Source organism: Mustelus asterias, chromosome 5 (assembly GCF_964213995.1).
Source record: "Mustelus asterias chromosome 5, sMusAst1.hap1.1, whole genome shotgun sequence".
Lineage (NCBI taxonomy): Eukaryota > Metazoa > Chordata > Chondrichthyes > Carcharhiniformes > Triakidae > Mustelus > Mustelus asterias.
In genome coordinates this window covers 90,701,753-90,722,085 of record NC_135805.1, presented here as the reverse complement: position 1 = coordinate 90,722,085, position 20,333 = coordinate 90,701,753, and the positions used below count along the sequence as shown (strand labels likewise).

Below are 20,333 nucleotides of genomic sequence, written 5' to 3'. Positions count from 1 at the left end.
TGATCTCCTCTGCAACATGTCTAGTGCAATCACATCCCTCCTATGGCCGACCAGAACTGCGCACAATACATTAGCTGTGGCCTGATCTTTCATAACCTCCCTTCTCTTATATTTTATTCCATCGGCTAATAAAGGCAAGTGTCCCTTATGACGTTTTAACCATCCTGATGTCTTCAGGAACCTGTGGCCATGCACTCCAAGGTCCCTCCAGTCCTCTGTAGTTCCTAGCATCCTTCTGTTCATTGTGTATTCCCTTGCTTTGTTAGTCCTCCCAAAATGCATCAACTCTCACTTTTCAGGGTTAAATTCCATTTGCCACTATTCTGTCCATCTGCCCAATCCGTCTATATCAAGCTGTAATCTAAGGTTTTCCAACTCGCTATTTACCACAACTCCAATTTTTGTGTCATCCATGAATTTACTGATCATGCCCCCTACATTCACATCTAGATCATTAATGTACTCTAGAAACAGCAAGGAACCCAGCACCAATCCTGCAGTACACCACTGGACACAGACTTCCAGTCATAAAAACAACCTTCAACCAAAATATTCTGCCTCCTGCCACTAAACCAGTTTTGGATCCAATTTGCCAAATTGCTCTGGATCCCATTGGTTCTTCCCTTCTTGATCAAGATCCTATGTAGGATCTTGTCAAAAGCCTTACTGAAGTCCATGTAGACTCCATCAACTGCACTGCCCTCATCTACACACTTAGTCACCTCCCTGAAAAATTCAATCAAATTTGTTAGATAAGATCTCCCCTTGACAAAGCCATGTTGACAATCCTTGATTAATCCTTGACTCCCCAAGTGGAGATTAATTCTGTCCCTCAGATTGTTTCCAATAATTTCCCTAGCACTGATGTTAGACTCAAAGGCCTGTAATTACCTATTATTTTTGGGTGGGAGGGGGCGGGGAGAGGACGCCCCACTTTGGTGAGGGGTTGGTAGTGCTCCCCTAGTCAGTGTGGGGGCAACATTTCATTTTGGGGGGGAGGGGGGCGCACAAATAACTAAAAAGAAAGCAAAGTAGTGAAATGAGGTCTAACAAAACTAAATTCCATGCAGTGCGCCACAGTCATGGAAAGCATCTAGTTACACCAGTAAACACCACAGGCTGTCACAAATCATCGCTCATGCATGGTAAAAAGATTCCTACTTTAGATAGACTAACAGAACTGTAGAATTGAGCAATGCCAAACCATATTTGATGCTTAAGTATCTCAAAAGTAACACAGGGGAATCTTACCTTTTTGGCTTATGATGTTGGGTGTGACCAAACCTTACTGGGACACATCAACTGTCTCTTTTTAAAGAATAGATATCGCTGAAATTACAGGGTGAGATAGTTCACCCAAAATAATTTGAAGCATCTAAATTCGATAAGTACTGGGGAGATATTCCTGGCATTTCTCTGAAAGTTGAAACAAATCTGGACAAAGGTAAAATTGCTGCTTAACCTAGGGAATTTCCAACTGCAGGAATTAACTAGCCAGGGATTTACAGTGGATATGGGAGATGCAGAGATATTCTAAAGTTTTAATTGATTATTATTTATGGAATATGCCATTAGATGACTAAATAAACTTAAGTCCAGGATAGGGAGGATTATAGGGATCTGTAGGAAAAGGTTTGATGGGCCAAACTGCCTTTCCTTATTCACTACCCTAGACACTCTAAATTGAATGAGTTACACAAATAATGCTAAAACATATATTGTGTACAAAGAAGCACGGTGTGTCGTTTTTCCAAATATTTATAAGTGTTTAGTGGAAATTCGATGATTCACAATATAACATGAATGAATACAGTTTTTTTAAAAAGCTGTGGTGTGCCAATTTACAATATTGTTTGCTGACAATGACTCATCAGTATTACATTAGTCCATGGACTAGCTTGGTTTAATGGCCTGTTTCTGTGCTGTAAATTTTATGTAATTATCTTTGTTAGACATTGTTGTTCAAGTAGGGTATCAAAGAAAATGAATTAAATAGACTTGAGGTACAGATCAACCATGATTTAACTGAATGGAGAATAGACTCGAGAGACTAAACTGCCTACTCCTATTCCAATTTAATCTCTCAGTCACCTAAGAGAGTTTTTTCCTCTATCTTGTTTCCTTTTTGTGACATAAAATACAACTTTGTAAAGATATAAGCACAGAATAAAATCTTTAGCTAACTCTGCAAATATATATAGAGGTTGGAACCAGGATGCCAGGGAAAATAAATGAAACAGAAGTTAAGAACTGCCATTAAGGCAATGAAACATTTACTGGTCCACTTGATATGCATTGTTCTAAAAGCAGAAATCCGATACATCCCAAAACTATAACTTGTACTAAATGCATTAACATCTGGATGCTCTTTACAAAAAAGTCATGATTCAAACTGGATGAAAATAGGGCAAAGTTCTGATTGTTTAATAGGGAGGAATGTTGGATGTGCCCACCTGTGGTCAACAGCTCAGGCTTTATGCCCTGTAGCCAGACAGCCTGCTGAAGGGTCATATGAATAATGGTGGTTTAGAAGAGACATTGAAGGACATTTTTTAATCTATGGAACTATAGCTTAAGTAAACGAATCATTTCATTGCCTTCAAGAGGAGGAGAAAGGAAGGAGAAAAAAAGTGTGGATGATAAATGACTTACCCTGGAATGCAAATACTGCTGAAGTAATAACTTGAACTCTGAATTTTGCTGAGTAAGGCTACACCTATCAGCGTTTAAGTTTGCTCTTTTAACCAAGACTTTGCTGCAAAAAACAAGATGTTGAACTTTATTATACACAAAAGCCACCTTGAGTTAATATCAGTGAAGTTTATCAAAATCATTATGAAACAATGTTTGACACTGAGCAACATAAGGAAATATATAAGGAAGATGCCCAAAAACTTGGTCAAAGAGTTAGGAGTGTCTTAAAGGAGAAAAGAGAGGTAGAGAGATGGAGGAGGTTAGGGAAGAAATTCCAGAGTTTAAAACCTCAACAGCTGTGGGAACAGCTACCAATGGTGCAGCAATTAAAATCTGGAATGCTCAAGAGGTCAGAATTGGGAAGCACAGATATCTCTCAGGGTTGGTGGGCTGGAGGGAGATACATAGACAGAGATTGGCGAGACCACGGAAGGAATTGAAAACAAGGGAGAGAATTTTTAAACCAAGGCAAACCATTTTTAAACCATATTAAAATCCGGAACAGGTCAGTCAGCAGTATCAGTAAGTTACCGCTATGTCCAAATAGTAACAAAAATTGTAACCATTTACTCAAACATCCATAGATTATCCAAATAATCCTCTATAAATAAAGCTTATAGGGAAAGGATAACATATACAAGCACAAGACCGCCACACAGGGCTTAGGTTGGTACTTCCATGAGTCACTTTATGAGAGAAGTTAACAGGTCCTTTCTGCATATTCAGTGGATATAAAAGAATACATTGAAGTCTTCAACATGGTATCCTAGGCAAATTTTTGAATGCAGCCAATAATATCAAAAGAATTTCATTGGTTACTTATTTCATTTCTCATTTGCAGAAAATTTCCTGCGCATAAATCAACTGTTACATTTGTCTACACAACAACAGTGACACTTCAAAGGTACTTCATTAACTATGAAAGGGTTTGGAAGTCTTTAAGATATGTTAAGATGCCACATTAGACAATTTCTTTCTTAATTTAAGGAAACAAAATATTTCAGTTGAGCAACACTGATATAATTTGTTTATACTTGTAAATTCTGTCTCATTATGAAACTATAACAGTGTCGACAACACTATAGCACTTAAGAACTCTCATGAACAGTCAATACTGCTGGCTACATTTGTGGATTTTTGCTTACTTTCATACTCAATTATTTTAGCTCCCATGTCCTAGATCATACTCAGGTGCATCGCAGCTCACCAGAGCTCCAGGAATATTTATCCTTATTTTGAAATCTAAATTATCATTTGGTAACATGTATGAGAAACGAGCAGCAAACTATCTGGTAATTTCTTTTAGCTGTTGAACTTAGTCTATCCCTCCTGAAACTCTTGTTTCATCTTCATAAATGGTGGATAATCAAATGTTAGAGAATTTATTGATTTAAAAAAATGAACACCCAAATCAATAAAGCCTACAATGTAGTTCAATACTTACAACAGACATCCTTCCACCTTGCTCAGGAGTGGCACATAATAAATGAATTCCAAGAACTAAACTCAGTCTTTGTGCAAATGGCTGGATGAACTAGTTGGCCTATCCGGCTGGCATTTTGATATACTTATATTTTTAAATTTGATAACTGTTCTCCTTTTTCTTGAATTTCTCACCATTTTTGGAGCCTAATTAATCAAGACATTATCAAATTCAAATTGGATTTTTCTCTTTCAGAAGTTTCCAATTGGCTTCTCAAATTCAACAGATAATCAGCCTTTTGCGTCCCAGAGGAATTGTCAAGACTTCCTCAATTCTGAATATCCCATCACTTAAACATAAAAGGGAACTGTTGGTCATGTGGAAACTAACCCTCAACCACACAGCATTTGAGCTATTTTTCTTTCTAGTCCATAACAGGTAAAATTTTCAGCATTGGATTAAACAAGGCTGGAATGGGAATCTAAACAGCAGATGGATTTGAGCTGCTTAGGTTTGTGGCTGACCTTAAAGAAACAACCACTAAGCCAAAACTAGAGAAAGGTGCCTAATTTCTGTTACACTGCTCTCACACCATTACCACATCTTGCCAACTGATCTCAGCCCTATCATGTTGCATACATAAACAGCAACATGGATACAGAACAAAATTACCATTCAGCATGTGACATACTTACTAATATTTTTCCAGTGCACCTTCTAAACAACTCCAAGTCTTCAATTTGTGTTCCGGTATGATATTTGCCATGGTGTCCCAATAAGCACTATCCTCAGAGCTATCCCTCTCTTTCACAATAGCCACTTTGGGCTGTGATTTTGCCCTGGAGAAAACAAACCGAATAAAATCTTGTTGGGAAATTACGCTATATTATATTCATGTCTTTTACCATGGGTCATGATCAAATTGCAAAATCACTGACAAAAAAGAACTGACATGATCTTTTGCAGTTTGCAAAGTGATTGATTTTTTTCTGATTATTCTGACATGCTTAGGAAAAACATTTAAAACTAATCAAAATTGGCTTGTTCTTATTAAAACGATGATGGTACTCCAGAAAATATAAAACCAAGTCTGAAATTTCCCCTTAATAACAATGCACATTAATCAGAAAAAATGGTTATTTATGAATGGCTATAAGTGAGAGAATTGGATACTGCATTAACTTTCAATGCTATCGGTTGATTATACCAATTTTAGGGGAGAAAAAAGCCTTGTTTATTTTCTACTTGTTAGTGACCAGGAATATCTTGTGTGCAATGTTTGTGTGAGATTAGTATTTGGAAAAAAAATAAATGTATATAAGGATAAGGAAAATAAACATCAGATCAAAGGCTCTATTGGAAACTGTGACCAGATCATATAAATTTGAGAGAGAAGTACTTACAGAAAAGCCAAACAAAAATGCTTATAAAAGGATTTTGAAATATTAGCATTTTAAAACCAATTCATATGAAACTTCTGAGCGTAAAATAAAAATGGCAGGGCAGGTGATGTATTGCAGCTATACCATGTGGGTGCTAGTGGACAACTGTGTGATCATTTACTGGGTCTGCAGGTCAAGGAACATTGGCTCAGAATTGATGAGCTGGAGTCTGAGCTTCGGACACCGCAATGCATCAGGTTTGGGAAGTTACCTGGACACTTTGTTCCAGGAGGCAGTCACACCCCTGAAGCAAGATGCTTCATATTTAATCTGTGGTCAAGGACTGAAGGCTGTGACTGTAAGAAAGGCAAGTATGAGGATCCAGAAGGTGATGGAGGAGTCTTAGCCCTTGCAATTGTCCAAGAGGCTTGATGTTCTTGCAGCTTGCTGGGCTGAAAGGCCTAGTCTTGTTCATATTTCTATGATCTTAAGGGCCTTCCCCTTACAAGCGTCAATTGATGGTTCTTACAGCTTTTTTGAAACAACACATTTTCAGTATTCTTCCCCACATTGTGATTTTCTTTTTGCTTTAATTCTTTCAGATTGTTATAATTGCTTCTAGCATGGTAAGAACATTCAGGAAGAGGGACTGTTATTTATGCTGCACGGCAAAATATGCTGAAATGGTCAAAATCTTTGGCTACTCAAACTTAACATGTATCCAAATTTTGTTGCAAATTACTTCATAAAGCTCACAATAAAATACAAATATATAGCATCCTGTTTCATCTTATTTCTTCACAAATTAAGCTGCAGCAACACCTCTGAGCATTTGTTCTGATTTTATTGTTAACTCACATCTCTTCTTGAGGCTTCTATTGGCATTGTCTTTATTGTGGTAAACCACTGTAAGCTTATTACCTGTATATGTGACATGCCTGGACACATCCCTGCCGGCCCTACCCGAGACTCTTCCCCCCCCACCCCGGTCCAGGTATAAAGGCGACTGCTCCCCACCCCCCTGCCTCAGTCTGGACCAGTTCATCGGCATGGGTGTGCTCCAAGTCTTTTGCTAATAAAAGCCTATTTGTTCTTGTATACAAACTAGTCTTTGCTCGATTGATGGTGCATCATTTATATACTTTACTTTTTTTCCAATACTGATCTCACATAAATGTGTGATATTCCTGGCCACTAGCTTTCAAAATAGCAAGAAAAAATTAACCAAGGCTTAATTCTCTCCTCAAATTGGTGTCATCAGACAACATTATTGAAAGTTAATGTGATCACCATTTTAAAAAATACAGCCCTTTATAGCTTACCTAGGCAAATGATATATTACTGCAGTAGAAAGCCATACAGGCTATGATGTTAAGTGACCTTAATTCGGGCAGCAGTAGTAGCACAAAGGGTATAAGCGTTTGACTCCTCATCACTATGTTGTGAGTCAATCCGAAAAGTCCATGTGAATGTGAAAACTGCACTGGTCTTGGCTACGGCTATCTTTGCTCCCCCACTACTACCATATTGGATAGTAAAGAAAGAATGGACACTTGAATAAAGTTTCAAAGGGCTGCCAAAGTCCATGAAACTGAAGCCCGACATAGGTTACTGCTGCCAGAAGGCACAGGTATAGAAAAAGTGGGAAAGTATCTTTAGGGACAAAGAATTGGATAAAGTTATGAGTTGCAAAGGCTTCAAAAAAATTACACACCTTGATTCCCGGTTGCCTTCAAGGAAAAGTTTTAAAGTTTTGAGGATATCATTAGGATGAACAAGTTCCACATGCTGCTTGGCTAGCAGTTCTGCGCAAGCAGTAGCCTCTTGTACATCAGTGTCAGTTAAACAAACTTCTTCCTCTTCTGCTGGTTCCATACTGCCTTTTCGCTTCTCTGCACCATCTTCAAATTCTTTCTGTACCTCTCCATCAAGTCTATGCAACAAGTCTTCAGTCTCCTAAAAGCAACCAATACACATACTTACAGAATGGAGAAAGGCATTGCTGCGGATCCAGAAATGCTTATATCTTAACATAGAACATTGAACAGTACAGCACAGAACAGGCCCTTCGGCCCACGATGTTGTGCCAAACTTTATCTGAAACCAAGATCAAGCTATCCCACTCCCTATCATCCTGGTGTGCTCCATGTGCCTATCCAATAACCGCTTAAATGTTCCTAAAGTGTCTGACTCCACTATCACTGCAGGCAGTCCATTCCACACCCCAACCACTCTCTGCATAAAGAACCTACCTCTGATATCCTTCCTATATCTCCCACCACGAACCCTATAGTTATGCCCCCTTGTAATAGCTCCATCCACCCGAGGAAATAGTCTTTGAACGTTCACTCTATCTATCCCCTTCATCATTTTATAAACCTCTATTAAGTCTCCCCTCAGCCTCCTCCGCTCCAGAGAGAACAGCCCGAGCTCCCTCAACCTTTCCTCATAAGACCTACCCTCCAAACCAGGCAGCATCCTGGTAAATCTCCTCTGCACTCTTTCCAGCGCATCCACATCCTTCTTATAGTGAGGTGACCAGAACCGCACACAATATTCCAAATGTGGTCTCACCAAGGTCCTGTACAGTTGCAGCATAACCCCACAGCTCTTAAACTCCAACCCCCTGTTAATAAAACCTAACACACTATATCTTGTGATACTAAATTATTTTCAATAAAAACAGAAATTGCTGGAAATACTGATCATGTCTAGCAGTACTTATGGAGAGGGAAACAAAGTTAACATTTCTTCATTGATGACCCTTCATCTCTGTTCCTCTCTCCATGAGTGCTACCAGGCCTGCTGATGTTTCCAAAATTTAATTTCTTTAATTCAGATTTCCAGTAACCATGGTGATTTGCTCTTAGATCATCTTTCGTTTATTAAAGATGCTGTGCGCTTGACAATAGATATAACATTATATCAAAAGTAAAAGTATTCTATTACACACCAAGATTTTCATTTCTTTGTGGTTACAAAGCAGACAAAGGTGATTGATGCAAGTTTTTAGCATTTTTTAAAATGAAATTACTTAAGCCTTAACAATAAATGTCTGGCCTGGAATAGACGATATAGATGAAAATTCTAGTGGTAAAGCTTCAGACATAGAACCCCTACAATGCAGCAGGAAGCCATTCAGCCCATCGAGTCACTGGAGATTACATATTGACAGGCAGGAGTCAAGTGTAAAAATCTTTCAATTGTCCTGTCCAAATTTCCCATGAGCATCTCCATCACATTAGATAAGGCTAAAAAAATTCCCTTTGCTTACATCCTGCTATTAGCTATATATATTCTGAATCCAAGTATACATTATGCTACTGGTGCATGTGCATGAGCTAAGGAGCTATGTATTACTGAATGTATAACAATTTCTGTTACCCAGCCATCTGTATATGGAATTATTTCATTCTTTGTGGCTCAAAGAGACCTTCAAGTCTTATAGTTTCACAGTACAGAAAGAGGCCATTTGGCCCATTGTGTCTGTGCTGGCCCTTAAATGCCTATCTATTCTCCAGCACTTGATCTGTAGCCTTGTATGCTATGGCGCTTCAAGTGTTCACCTCAATCTTTCTTAAATGTTGGGAGAGTTCTCACCTTTACCAACTTTTCAGGCAGTGAGTTCCAGACTCCGACTACCCTCTGGGTGAAAAGGTTTTTCCTCGAATCCCATCTAAATTTCCTGCTCCTTACCTTAAATCTATGTCCCCTGGTTATTGACCCCTGTACTTAAAAAAAAAGCTTCTTCCTATCTAGCCTGTGTCCCTCATAATTTTGCACACCCCAATTAGGTTGCCCCTCAGATTCCCCCTCAGCCTTCTCTGCTCTAAGGAAAACAATATTGGAACCGGAGTAGACCATTCAGTCCCTAGAGCCTGTTCTGCCATTTAATGAGATCATGACTAATCTGTGGCCTAACTTCATATACCAGCCTTTGGCTCATATCCTTTAATACCTTTGCTTAACAAAAATTTATCCATCTCAGATTTAAAGATAGCAACTGATCGAGCATCATCTGCCATTTGTGGAAGAGAGTTCCAAACCACTACCACCCTGTGTGTGTAGAACTGCTTTCTAACGTCTCTCCTCAATGATCTGACCCTAAGTTTGGACTCTGCCCCCTAGTTCTAGAATCTCCATCAAATGAAAATAGCTTATCTTTATTTACCCTGTCTTTTCCTGTTAATACCTTGAAGACTTCAATCTGATCACTCCTTTATCTTCTAAATTCTAGAGAAAACAGGTCTAATTTGAATAATCTAGCCTCATAATTAAAGGCCTGGAGTCCAGGTATCATTCCTGTAAACCTATGCAGCACTCCCTCCAAGGCCAATATACCTTTCCTCAGGTGTTGTGTCCAGATTTGCTCACAGTACTCCAAGTGGGGTCTAACCAGGGTTTTGTATAGCTGCAGCATAACTTCTGCGTCCTTATACTCCAGTCCTCTAGATATAAAGGCCAGCAATCCATTAGCCTTCTTGATTATTCTCTGCACTATTTCGTAGTATTTTAAAGGTCTGTTAACCTGAACCCCCAAGTCTCTTTGGACATCAACTGCATTTAACTTCATACCATCTAGAAAGTACTCTGATCTTTCCTTTTTCGGTCCAAAATTAATATCCTCACACTTGCTTAGATTGAAATCCATTTGCCACAATTTTGCCCATTTGCCACAATTTTGCCCATTTACCTAGTCTATCAATATCTCTTTACAATTTTCTGCTATCATCCACACTGCGCGCAATGCCTAACTTTGTGACATCAGCAAATTTAGATATGTGACTTTCTATGCCATTATCCAAGTCGTTAATAAATTATGTGAACAATTGAAGCCCCAACACAGATCCTTGTGGTACACTACTAGTCACATCCTGACAGATCCAGCCTCTTTTTTCCCCACTTCCAACTCTGACCTTATTAAGTAAACATAGGCCACCCTTTGATTTGCAATTAGTTTAGGTTTGTTTACCAGCTTCTCAAACCAGGAGCGGGAATTTCTGGCCGCGCTCACCCCAAGGCCGGAAATTCCCGAGAAAGGTCAACGGACCTTTCCCGTCCTGCCCGCTACCATTCCCGTGGCGGGCGGGACAGGAAAATTCTGCCCCAGGTGTTTTCATTAAAACACATTTTTTTAAATTCCAAAGTAAAAGTTATACTCCTACAACATATGAATCATAAAATTAGATATTGGCAACATTTAGAAAAATCATAAACCATTTTAAATTCAAAACACAGATACATTGACAAGGTAAATAATGTAAAATATTTTTCTTGGCCTAGTAACTATAGTCAAAAGATTAACCAAGTGGATGTTGCTTGAAAAATCTAATATGATGCAGGCTGCGGTTCAGTAGTGATGCCACCGAGACTTGGCCATGGCCGCATAAAGCTCATTTGCACAGTAGTGTTGACTATATAATGTATTAATATGGGAATATATTGAACAGTTCTATATATAAATAAGGTATGACACTTCACACAGGTTTGATGCCTGTAAATTCTGTTAATGCTGTATCACTAAAATGTCACATTTACATGTTATCTCATCATTGCTTGCTTCTACTTCTACATTATTGTCCATCCCTGCCCCATCTCCATTTCATCCCCACTGCTGAAATCTTTAACCACAATTCAGTAACTTCCAGATTCCATTTCTCTAATTCCCTCCTCCACCCTGCATAAACTTCAATTCATCCAAAACTCTGACACCTGTATACTTTGCCACAAAGTGTCACACTTGCCCATCATCCACCATATTCATCTTCAGATTTCTCTACTTCTTTGTCCTATGGAGAGTGCAAGAGCTGACTCCAAGTCATGGAGTCAGTAGCACCTAGTGGGTGAGAGATGGACCAAGACAGGCAGTCAGCAGAACCTAGAGGAGTAGACTGATTTTTAAAAAACTGCACGAGAGCTTAGACATCAAAGGCGTCAAGGGGTATGGCGAGAGCACCGGAGTGCAGCTTTGAGATAAAGGAACAGAGATGATCATGTTGAATAATGGAGCAGGCTCGAAATTCTGAGTGGCCTCCCCTGCTCCTATTTTCCATGTTTCTATGAGAACGGTATTTTTGAAAACATCCAAGAGTGAATCACAGGGCAAACATAAGTGGGAGTGGGAGCCAGCATAGAGGAACAGCAGCCTTGGTGAGTAGGATTGGTTGAATATTTCTACTGTACAGTCCTTAAAGTAAAAATTGGTCCTTTGTTTGGATAACGTAATGTCTAAGAAGGCAAGAACCCTAGAATATTTGATACTCTTTAAACTAGAGGATGTAAATGGAAAGGGAGTAATTTAAGTCATGGCAGGGCAACTCGGCCATTTGGAATGCTCCTCCTGTGCAATATGGGAAGTCAAGAACACTTCCAGTGTCCAGGGTGACTGCGTGTGCAGCGAGTGTTTCTGGCTACAGCTACTTGAAATCCATGTTTTGGACCTGGAGCAGCAGCTGGAGTCACTGTGGTACATCCACAAGGCTGAGATCTTCATGGAAAGTGCATACAGTGAGGTGGTCATATCGCAGGTAAAGAGTGTACATGCAGAAAGGGAATGGGTGACCGCCAGAGTAAAAGCATCAGGCAGGTACTGCAGGGGCTCCTTGGATTCCCCTCTCTAACAGATCTTCCACTTTGGATACTGATGAGGGAGATGGTTGCCCAGGGGAATGCAGCAAGAGCCAAGTCTGTGGCACCTCAAATGACTCAGCTGCATATGGGCAGTGAAAAAACAATGGGAAAGCCATAGTGATAGGAGATTCTATCATAACGGGAACAGATAGATGTTTCTGCAGCAGCAGACATGACACCAGGACGGTGTCCTGGTGCCAGGGTCAAAGTCGTCATTGAGTGGCTGCAAAACATTCTGAAGGGAGAGGGTGAACAGCCAGAGGTTGTGGTCCATGTCTGTACCAGCGACACGGGTAAAAAGAGGCATGAGGTCCTGCATGCAGGATATAGAGAGATAGGAAATAAATTAAAATGCAGGACCTCAAAGGTAACAATCTCAGTACTACACACTAACAGAATCATGAATTGGAGAACGGACTGGATGAATGTGTGGCTGGAAAGATGGTGTAGGAGGGAAGTGGATCAATTCTGGGGAAGATGGGACATGTACAAGCTGGACAGGTGGCACCCCAGCAGGACCAGGGCCAATATTCTTGCAGGGGCATTTGTCAGTACTATGGGGTAAAGGTTTCAACCAGAGTGGCAGGGGAATGGGAACTTGAGTGGAAACAAAGATATAAAAGTGGAAGACAAAAGTGAAAGGCAGAGGAAATTAGGGTTATTAGCAAACAGGACCATAGTACAAAATAAAATGTGTAAACAGTTTTAAGAAGAGAAATCTAAAGGTCTGAATGCACAGAACATTTGTCAGAAGGTAGATGAATTAATAGCATTGGTAGTTGTAGATGGGTACTATATGATTGTCATTCTGGAGGAATAGATGGTGAGTTTCCAAGGCTGGGAAATAAATATCCAAAAATATTCAATATTTAGGGAGGACAGGCAAAAAGGAAAATGAGGTGGGGTGACATTGTTAGTAGGTGAAATCAGTACAGTAGTGAGAAAGGATATTGGCTCAGAACATCTAGATGTAGAATCAGTTGTTAAGAAGCAATAAGGGGCGGAAAACATTAGTGGGAGTTGTCTATGGGCCTCCAAACAGTGGTGGTAAGGTAGGGGATGGCATTAAACAGGAAATTAGAGAGGTATATAACAAGGGTGCTGCAGTGATCATGGGTAACTTTAATCTACATATTGAAGAAGGGAAAGGGTTAATGTTTTTTTTGTACTCAATGTATTTTGTGCCTAAAAGGTTGAACTTTGTATCTGGAATGTATCATAAACATATCGTTTACTTGTGGCTAGTCACCCCTTTTTTATATTGCTCCTGGTAGTAGCATAAGCCATTTGTTCATGTCTTTCATCTTTTACTTTAGTATCAGCCATTTGTTCATGGTTCCCTCGCTTGTTTATATCATTCTGATAAAACAGACAGTTGAATATAGATTTTAGTCTTTCTTTCTCGTGGGCTTGTCTATGATTTAAGCAGAGGAAGCAGCGACCAAATGGTAGAGTGCGAGAATGGCCGTTTGAAGGAGGACTCCCACTGGGACAGTCACTCAGTCACTTCAAAGGAAACGCTGCGGGAAGAACAGGGGACCAGAGGTGACACCTTGACTGCAACGACCAGGAGAATTGTGCTTTATGACCCAAGGATACCAGATGGTTTCTAACCATGATCCAAAGACTATCAGAAGCTGTTAAAGGAACTATAATTTACGATCAAGGACTGTTAACTGGACTTTGCTTCATGACTTGTATTGGGAACCCTGATGTATAAATATCCATGCTTCTTGTGTTCAGTGAGAACTTTGGCTTCCGCTTTCAAGGGGTCAAGTTCTCCCATAAGCTTGTGAGAATAAAGCCTGACTGTATTTTTGACTCATACCAGCCTATAGAGGTATATTGTCCGACTTCAATATAGACCAGGCAAACCACAATTGCAATAAAAGTGGCAGATGAACTCCTGGAGTGTGTACCAAATTATTTTTGGACCGGTATGTTGAGGAACTATCTAGGGAACAAGCAGTCCAAGATTTGATATTGTACTATGAGAAGGGGTTAATTAATAATCTTGTTGTAAGGGATCCTTTACAGAAGAGTGACCATAACAAGATGGAATTCTTCATTGGGATAGAAAGTGAAGTAGTTCAATCTGAAACTTGGGTCCAGAATCTAAACAAAGAAAACAAAAAAGTATGAGGGCTGAATTGGTTGCGATAGAATAAGTAACTTCATTGAAATGCATGACAGTGGATAGGCAATGGCTAATATTTAAGGAACAAGTTTGATCTTTCTCTACACCCTAGCTATGATGTAACACTACATTCTGCACCCTCTCCTTTCCTTCTCTATGTATAGTATGCTTTGTCTGTATAGCACGCAAGAAACAATAACTTTCACTGTATACTAATGCATGTGACAATAATAAATCAAATCAAAATGCATGCATTACAACAGTTATACATTCCTTTCTGGTGCAAAACCATAACAAAAAAAAAACAGGAGCACAACCATGGCTAACAAAATAAATTAAGGATAATATTTGATCCAAATGCGGTCATATAAAGTTGCTAGAAAAAATAGCAAGCCTGGGGATTGGGAGCAATTTAGAATTCAGCAACAGATTGATCAAGTGGGGAAAAATAGTGTATGAGAGTAAACTTGCAAGGAACATAAAAGCGGCCCCTGTAAAAGTTTCTATATGTATGTATAAAGAAAAAGATTAGTGAAGACAAATGTCAATCCCTTACCCCCGAAACAGGAGTATTGATAATGGAGAACAAGGAAATGGCAGAGCAATCAAACAACTACTTTATTTCTGTCTTCACAGAAGACACAAATAACTTCCCAGAGGTGCTAGGGAAACATAAAGGAGGTGGCCATGGAAATGGTAGATTTGTTGGTTGTCATCTTGCACAATTCTGTAGATTCTGGAACAATCCCAGCAATTTGAAGAGTGACAAATTTAAAAAAGGAGAGAGGGAGAAAACAGGGAATTACAGATTGATTAGCCTAATGTCAATTAGCCTACTAGAGTATATTATAAAGGATGTGATAATAGGGCACTTAGAAATTATCAATGGGATTAGACAAAAGTCAACATGGATCTATGAAAGGGAAATCATGTTTGACAAATCTACTAGAGTTTTTTGAGGACATAACTAGCAGAATAGATAATGAAGGACTACTGGATATGGTGTATTTGGTTCTTCAGAAGTTTTTAACAATAATAAGAGGTTGCTGTGCAAATTAAAGTGCATGGAATTGGCGGTAATATATTGGCATATATTGAGAATTGATTAACAGACAGGAAACAGGAATAAATGGATCTTTTTCGGAGTGGAAAGTGGTGACTGGGCAATGCCACAGGGATCAATGCTTAAGCCCCAGCTATTCACAATATATAGCAATGATTTGGGTGAGGAAATCAATGTAATATTTCCCAGTTTGCTGTCAACACTAAACTAAGAGGAATGGTAAGTGGTGAGGAGGAAGTAAAGAGGCCACAAGATGATTTAGACAAGTTGAGTGAGTGAGTGAGTGGGCTAATACATGGCAGATGGAGTATAACATGTGAAGTTATTTAGTAGGAAAAACAGAATGGCAGAGTATTATTTAAACGGTGATAGATTGGGAAATGTTGATATACAAAGGGACCTTGGTGTCCTTGTACACCAGTCACTGAAAGCAAACATGCAGGTACAGCAAACAATTAGGAAGGCAAATTGTATGTTGGTCTTCAAAGAACAAAGAACAGTACAGCACAGGAAACAGGCCCTTCGGCCCTCCAAGCCTGTGCCGCTCCTTGGTCCAACTAGACCAATCGTTTGTATCCCTCCATTCCCAGGCTGCTCATGTGACTATCCAGGTAAGTCTTAAACGATGTCAGCGTGCCTGCCTCCACCACCCTACTTGGCAGCGCATTCCAGGCCCCCACCACCCTCTGTGTAAAAAAGTCCCTCTGATGTCTGAGTTATACTTCGCCCCTCTCAGCTTGAGCACGTGACCCCTCGTGATCGTCACCTCCGACCTGGGAAAAAGCTTCCCACTGTTCACCCTATCTATACCCTTCATAATCTTGTATACCTCTATTAGATCTCCCCTCATTCTCCGTCTTTCCAAGGAGAACAACCCCAGTCTACCCAATCTCTCCTCATAGCTAAGACCCTCCATACCAGGCAACATCCTGGTAAACCTTCTCTGCACTCTCTCCAATGCCTCCACGTCCTTCTGGTAGTGCGGCGACCAGAACTGGACGCAGTACTCCAAATGTGGCCTAACCAGCGTTCTATACAGCTGCATCATCAGACTCCAGCTTTTATACTCTATACCCCATCCTATAAAGGCAAGCATACCATATGCCTTCTTCACCACCTTCTCCACCTGTGTTGCCACCTTCAAGGATTTGTGGACTTGCACACCTAGGTCCCTCTGTGTTTCTATACTCCTGATGACTGCCATTTATTATATAACTCCTCCCTACATTAGAGAGTGGCTGTGGAGGGGTCTTTCTCTGCATGGAGGTCAGTGACCAGTGGAGTGCCCCAGGGATCTGTTCTGGGACCCTTGCTGTTTGTCATTTTCATAAATGACCTGGATGAGGAAGTGGAGGGATGGGTTGGTAAGTTTGCTGACGACACCAAGGTAGGTGGTGTTGTGGATAGTTTGGAGGGATGTCAGAAGTTGCAGCGAGACATAGATAGAATGCAAGACTGGGCGGAGAAGTGGCAGATGGACTTCAACCCGGATAAGTGTGTGGTGATCCATTTTGGCAGATCCAATGGGATGAAGCAGCAGTATAATATGAAGGGTACCATTCTTAGCAGTGTAGAGGATCAGAAGGACCTTGGGGTCCGGGTCCATAGGACTCTTAAATCGGCCTCGCAGGTGGAGGATGCGGTCAAGAAGGCGTACGGCGTACTGGCCTTCATTAATCGAGGGATTGAGTTTAGGAGTCGGGAGATAATGCTGCAGCTTTATAGGACCCTGGTTAGACCCCACTTGGAGTACTGCGCGCAGTTCTGGTCACCTCATTACAGGAAAGATGTTGAAGCCATTGAAAGGGTGCAGAGGAGATTTACAAGGATGTTGCCTGGATTGGGGGGCATGCCTTATGAGGATAGGTTGAGGGAGCTTGGTCTCTTCTCCCTGGAGAGACGAAGGATGAGAGGTGACCTGATAGAGGTTTACAAGATGTTGAGAGGTCTGGATAGGGTAGACTCTCAGAGGCTATTTCCAAGGGCTGAAATGGTTGCTACGAGAGGACACAGGTTTAAGGTGCTGGGGGGTAGGTACAGAGGAGATGTCAGGGGTAAGTTTTTCACTCAGAGGGTGGTGGGTGAGTGGAATCGGCTGACGTCGGTGGTGGTAGAGGCAAACTCGTTGGGGTCTTTTAAGAGACTTCTGGATGAGTACATGGGATTTAATGGGATTGAGGGCTATAGATAGGCCTAGAGGTGGGGATGTGATCGGCGCAACTTGTGGGCCGAAGGGCCTGTTTGTGCTGTGGCTTTCTATGTTCTATGTTCTATTATTTCTTCCAAAATGCAGTGCAAGAGGATTTGAGTACAGGAGCAAGGATGTCTTACTGCAATTGTAAGAAGTCTCACAACACCAGGTTAAAGTCCAACAGGTTTATTTGGTAGCAAATACCATAAGCTTTCGGAGCAATGCTCCTTCGTCAGATGGAGTGGTCTCTGTTCTCAAACAGGGCACAGACACAGAAATCAAATTACAGAATACTGATTAGAATGCAAATCTCTACAGCCAGCCAAGTCTTAAATGCACAGACAATGTGGGTGGAGGGAGCATTCAACACAGGTTAAAGAGATGTGTATTGTCTCCAGACAGTACAGCTTGTGAAATTGTGCAAGTCCAGGAGTCAAGCTGTGGGGGTTACTGATAATGTGACATAAATCCAACATCCCGGTTTAGACCGTCCTCATGTGTGCAGAACTTGGCTATCAGTTTCTGCTCAGTGACTCTGCGCTGTCGTGTGTCGTGAAGGCCGCCTTGGAGAACGCTTACCTGAAGATCCAAGGCTGAATGCCCGTGTCTTCAGGTAAGCGTTCTCCAAGGCGGCCTTCACGACACACGACAGCGCAGAGTCACTGAGCAGAAACTGATAGCCAAGTTCCGCACACATGAGGACGGTCTAAACCGGGATGTTGGATTTATGTCACATTATCAGTAACCCCACAGCTTGACTCCTGGACTTGCACAATTTCACAAGCTGTACTGTCTGGAGACAATACACATCTCTTTAACCTGTGTTGAATGCTCCCTCCACCCACATTGTCTGTGCATTTAAGACTTGGCTGGCTGTAGAGATTTGCATTCTAATCAGTATTCTGTAATTTGATTTCTGTGTCTGTGCCCTGTTTGAGAACAGAGACCACTCCATCTGACGAAGGAGCATTGCTCCGAAAGCTTATGGTATTTGCTACCAAATAAACCTGTTGGACTTTAACCTGGTGTTGTGAGACTTCTTACTGTGCTTACCCCAGTCCAACGCCGGCATCTCCACATCATTACTGCAATTGTACAGGGCTTGGTGAGACCGCACCCGAAGTATTGTATGCAGTTTTAGAATCTTTACCTAATAAAAGGTATACTTGCAGAGAAGGAGTAGAGAAAAGGTTCACCAAACTGGTTCCTGGAATGGCAGGATTATCATATGAGGAAATATTAGGTCGACTAGGCCTCTATTTACTGGAGTTTAGAAGAATGAGAGGGCATCACACTGAAACGTATAAAATTCGGAGCGGGCTGGACAGACTGAATGCAGGGATGATATTTCCCCTGGCTCAGGGATCGAGAACAATGGGTCACAGTCTCGGGATAGAAGGTAGACTATTTAGAAAGGAGATATTTCTTCACTCAGAGGGTGGTGAACCTGTGGAATTCTGTCCCACATAAGGCTTTGGAGGCCAAGTTACTGAAAGAAATAGATAGATTTCGAGACACTTAATGTGTCAGGGGTTTGGGGAGGGTGTGAGAGTGTGGTGTTCAGATAGAGGATCAGCCAAGAGCATATTGAATGGTGGAGCAGACTCAATTGACTGAAGAGCCTACTCCTGCTCCGATTTTCTATGTTTGTCCCAATTTACCACTTTTAACCTAAAAAATATTCCATATTATTTAGTCTTCTCACTATGGTCTCCTGTGCATTATTGTTTCCCATCAACTGCTTCAACTCTACTTTCTGGGAATCTCCCTTGAAGCCTTCTGCCTCAATACTTTCTTGTTTGCATTTAACGACCTGCTTAATCATCTAAGCTAACTCTCTCATCACTACCTGACATCCCCAACCTCTCTGTAAAATGCTTTGGGGTGTTTTTGGATTGTTATTCAGGTGCAGTCTTTCACACTGCTCAATGCACCACACCCTTGTCACTCACCCAGCAGCATCCTCACACTCAAGACTTGAGCACAACATCTAGATACCTCACCCTCAAACATCTACCAATGCTGCCAACCTCACAGCCACCTCTCACTGCCTCTGCAGACCTCCAGTTACACAAATATGGTAGGCACAAACACAGTTTCCTTTCTTGCAAGGCAAGGTGGCACAAATAACCATTAGAGGGAAAGGATTCCTGCATGCCCTACATAGGAGATGGTTTTCCATGCATTGGGCCGACTGCAACAAAAGCCCGTGGTATCCAGTCCAGTGCTGTTCAACATATTCAGAACAACAGTGTTTCTCTGCCTTTTCCCCCTTCTCAACTCCCAGCTCACCCTTATCCTGCTATCTGGCATGACAAACATCATTGCGACTCTTACTTTCCACCCTATCCCCCTTCCTTCAACTCAATCTTCTCCTTTCTGATTTTCAGCTTTTTCTCACCCAAAAATAACCTGCCACCTCTCCAGCTACAGAAGCCCTAGCAGGAAGAGAGAGAGCAACATCAGATATTCACAGTCACTAATTCAGATACTGACATTGCGCATACTTTAAAGACTAGTATAGAATTTGGTTCAGAATGTAGTAAATCACCTGACACAGGTAAGGTGCAGCAACATTAGGGATAAAAGAACGGTTCTTGTGCCAGTTCATAGCGGGAAAGGTGGCAGACAAGTTCTGCAGCAGGACACTTAGGTAAAGGCCCTGATGGGAATGGCATGCAGGAAAACACTGATGGGTATGCACCCAGTTGCTCACAGAATTAGTTGACCTGCCAGACAGAGGCCCATTGTCATGGAATGTGGAAGAATGCAACTCTGACTTGACACAGAGCACTGTGCACAGTTTGCCTTCT

At 41.1% G+C, this 20,333-nt stretch overlaps 1 protein-coding gene across 1 annotated transcript in view; it reads right to left on the bottom strand.

The window, feature by feature from the left end:
* The window catches only part of drc1 (dynein regulatory complex subunit 1 homolog (Chlamydomonas)), a 65,418-nt gene that overhangs the window by 2,270 nt on the left and 42,815 nt on the right, over nucleotides 1–20,333 (bottom strand). The window contains exons 14-16 of the mRNA XM_078213569.1: nucleotides 7,214–7,455; nucleotides 4,813–4,956; nucleotides 2,653–2,755 (exon numbers count right to left, since the gene is read on the bottom strand). Coding sequence (XP_078069695.1) covers nucleotides 2,653–2,755; nucleotides 4,813–4,956; nucleotides 7,214–7,455 — 489 coding nt within the window. The remainder of the gene's footprint in view (nucleotides 1–2,652; nucleotides 2,756–4,812; nucleotides 4,957–7,213; nucleotides 7,456–20,333) is intronic.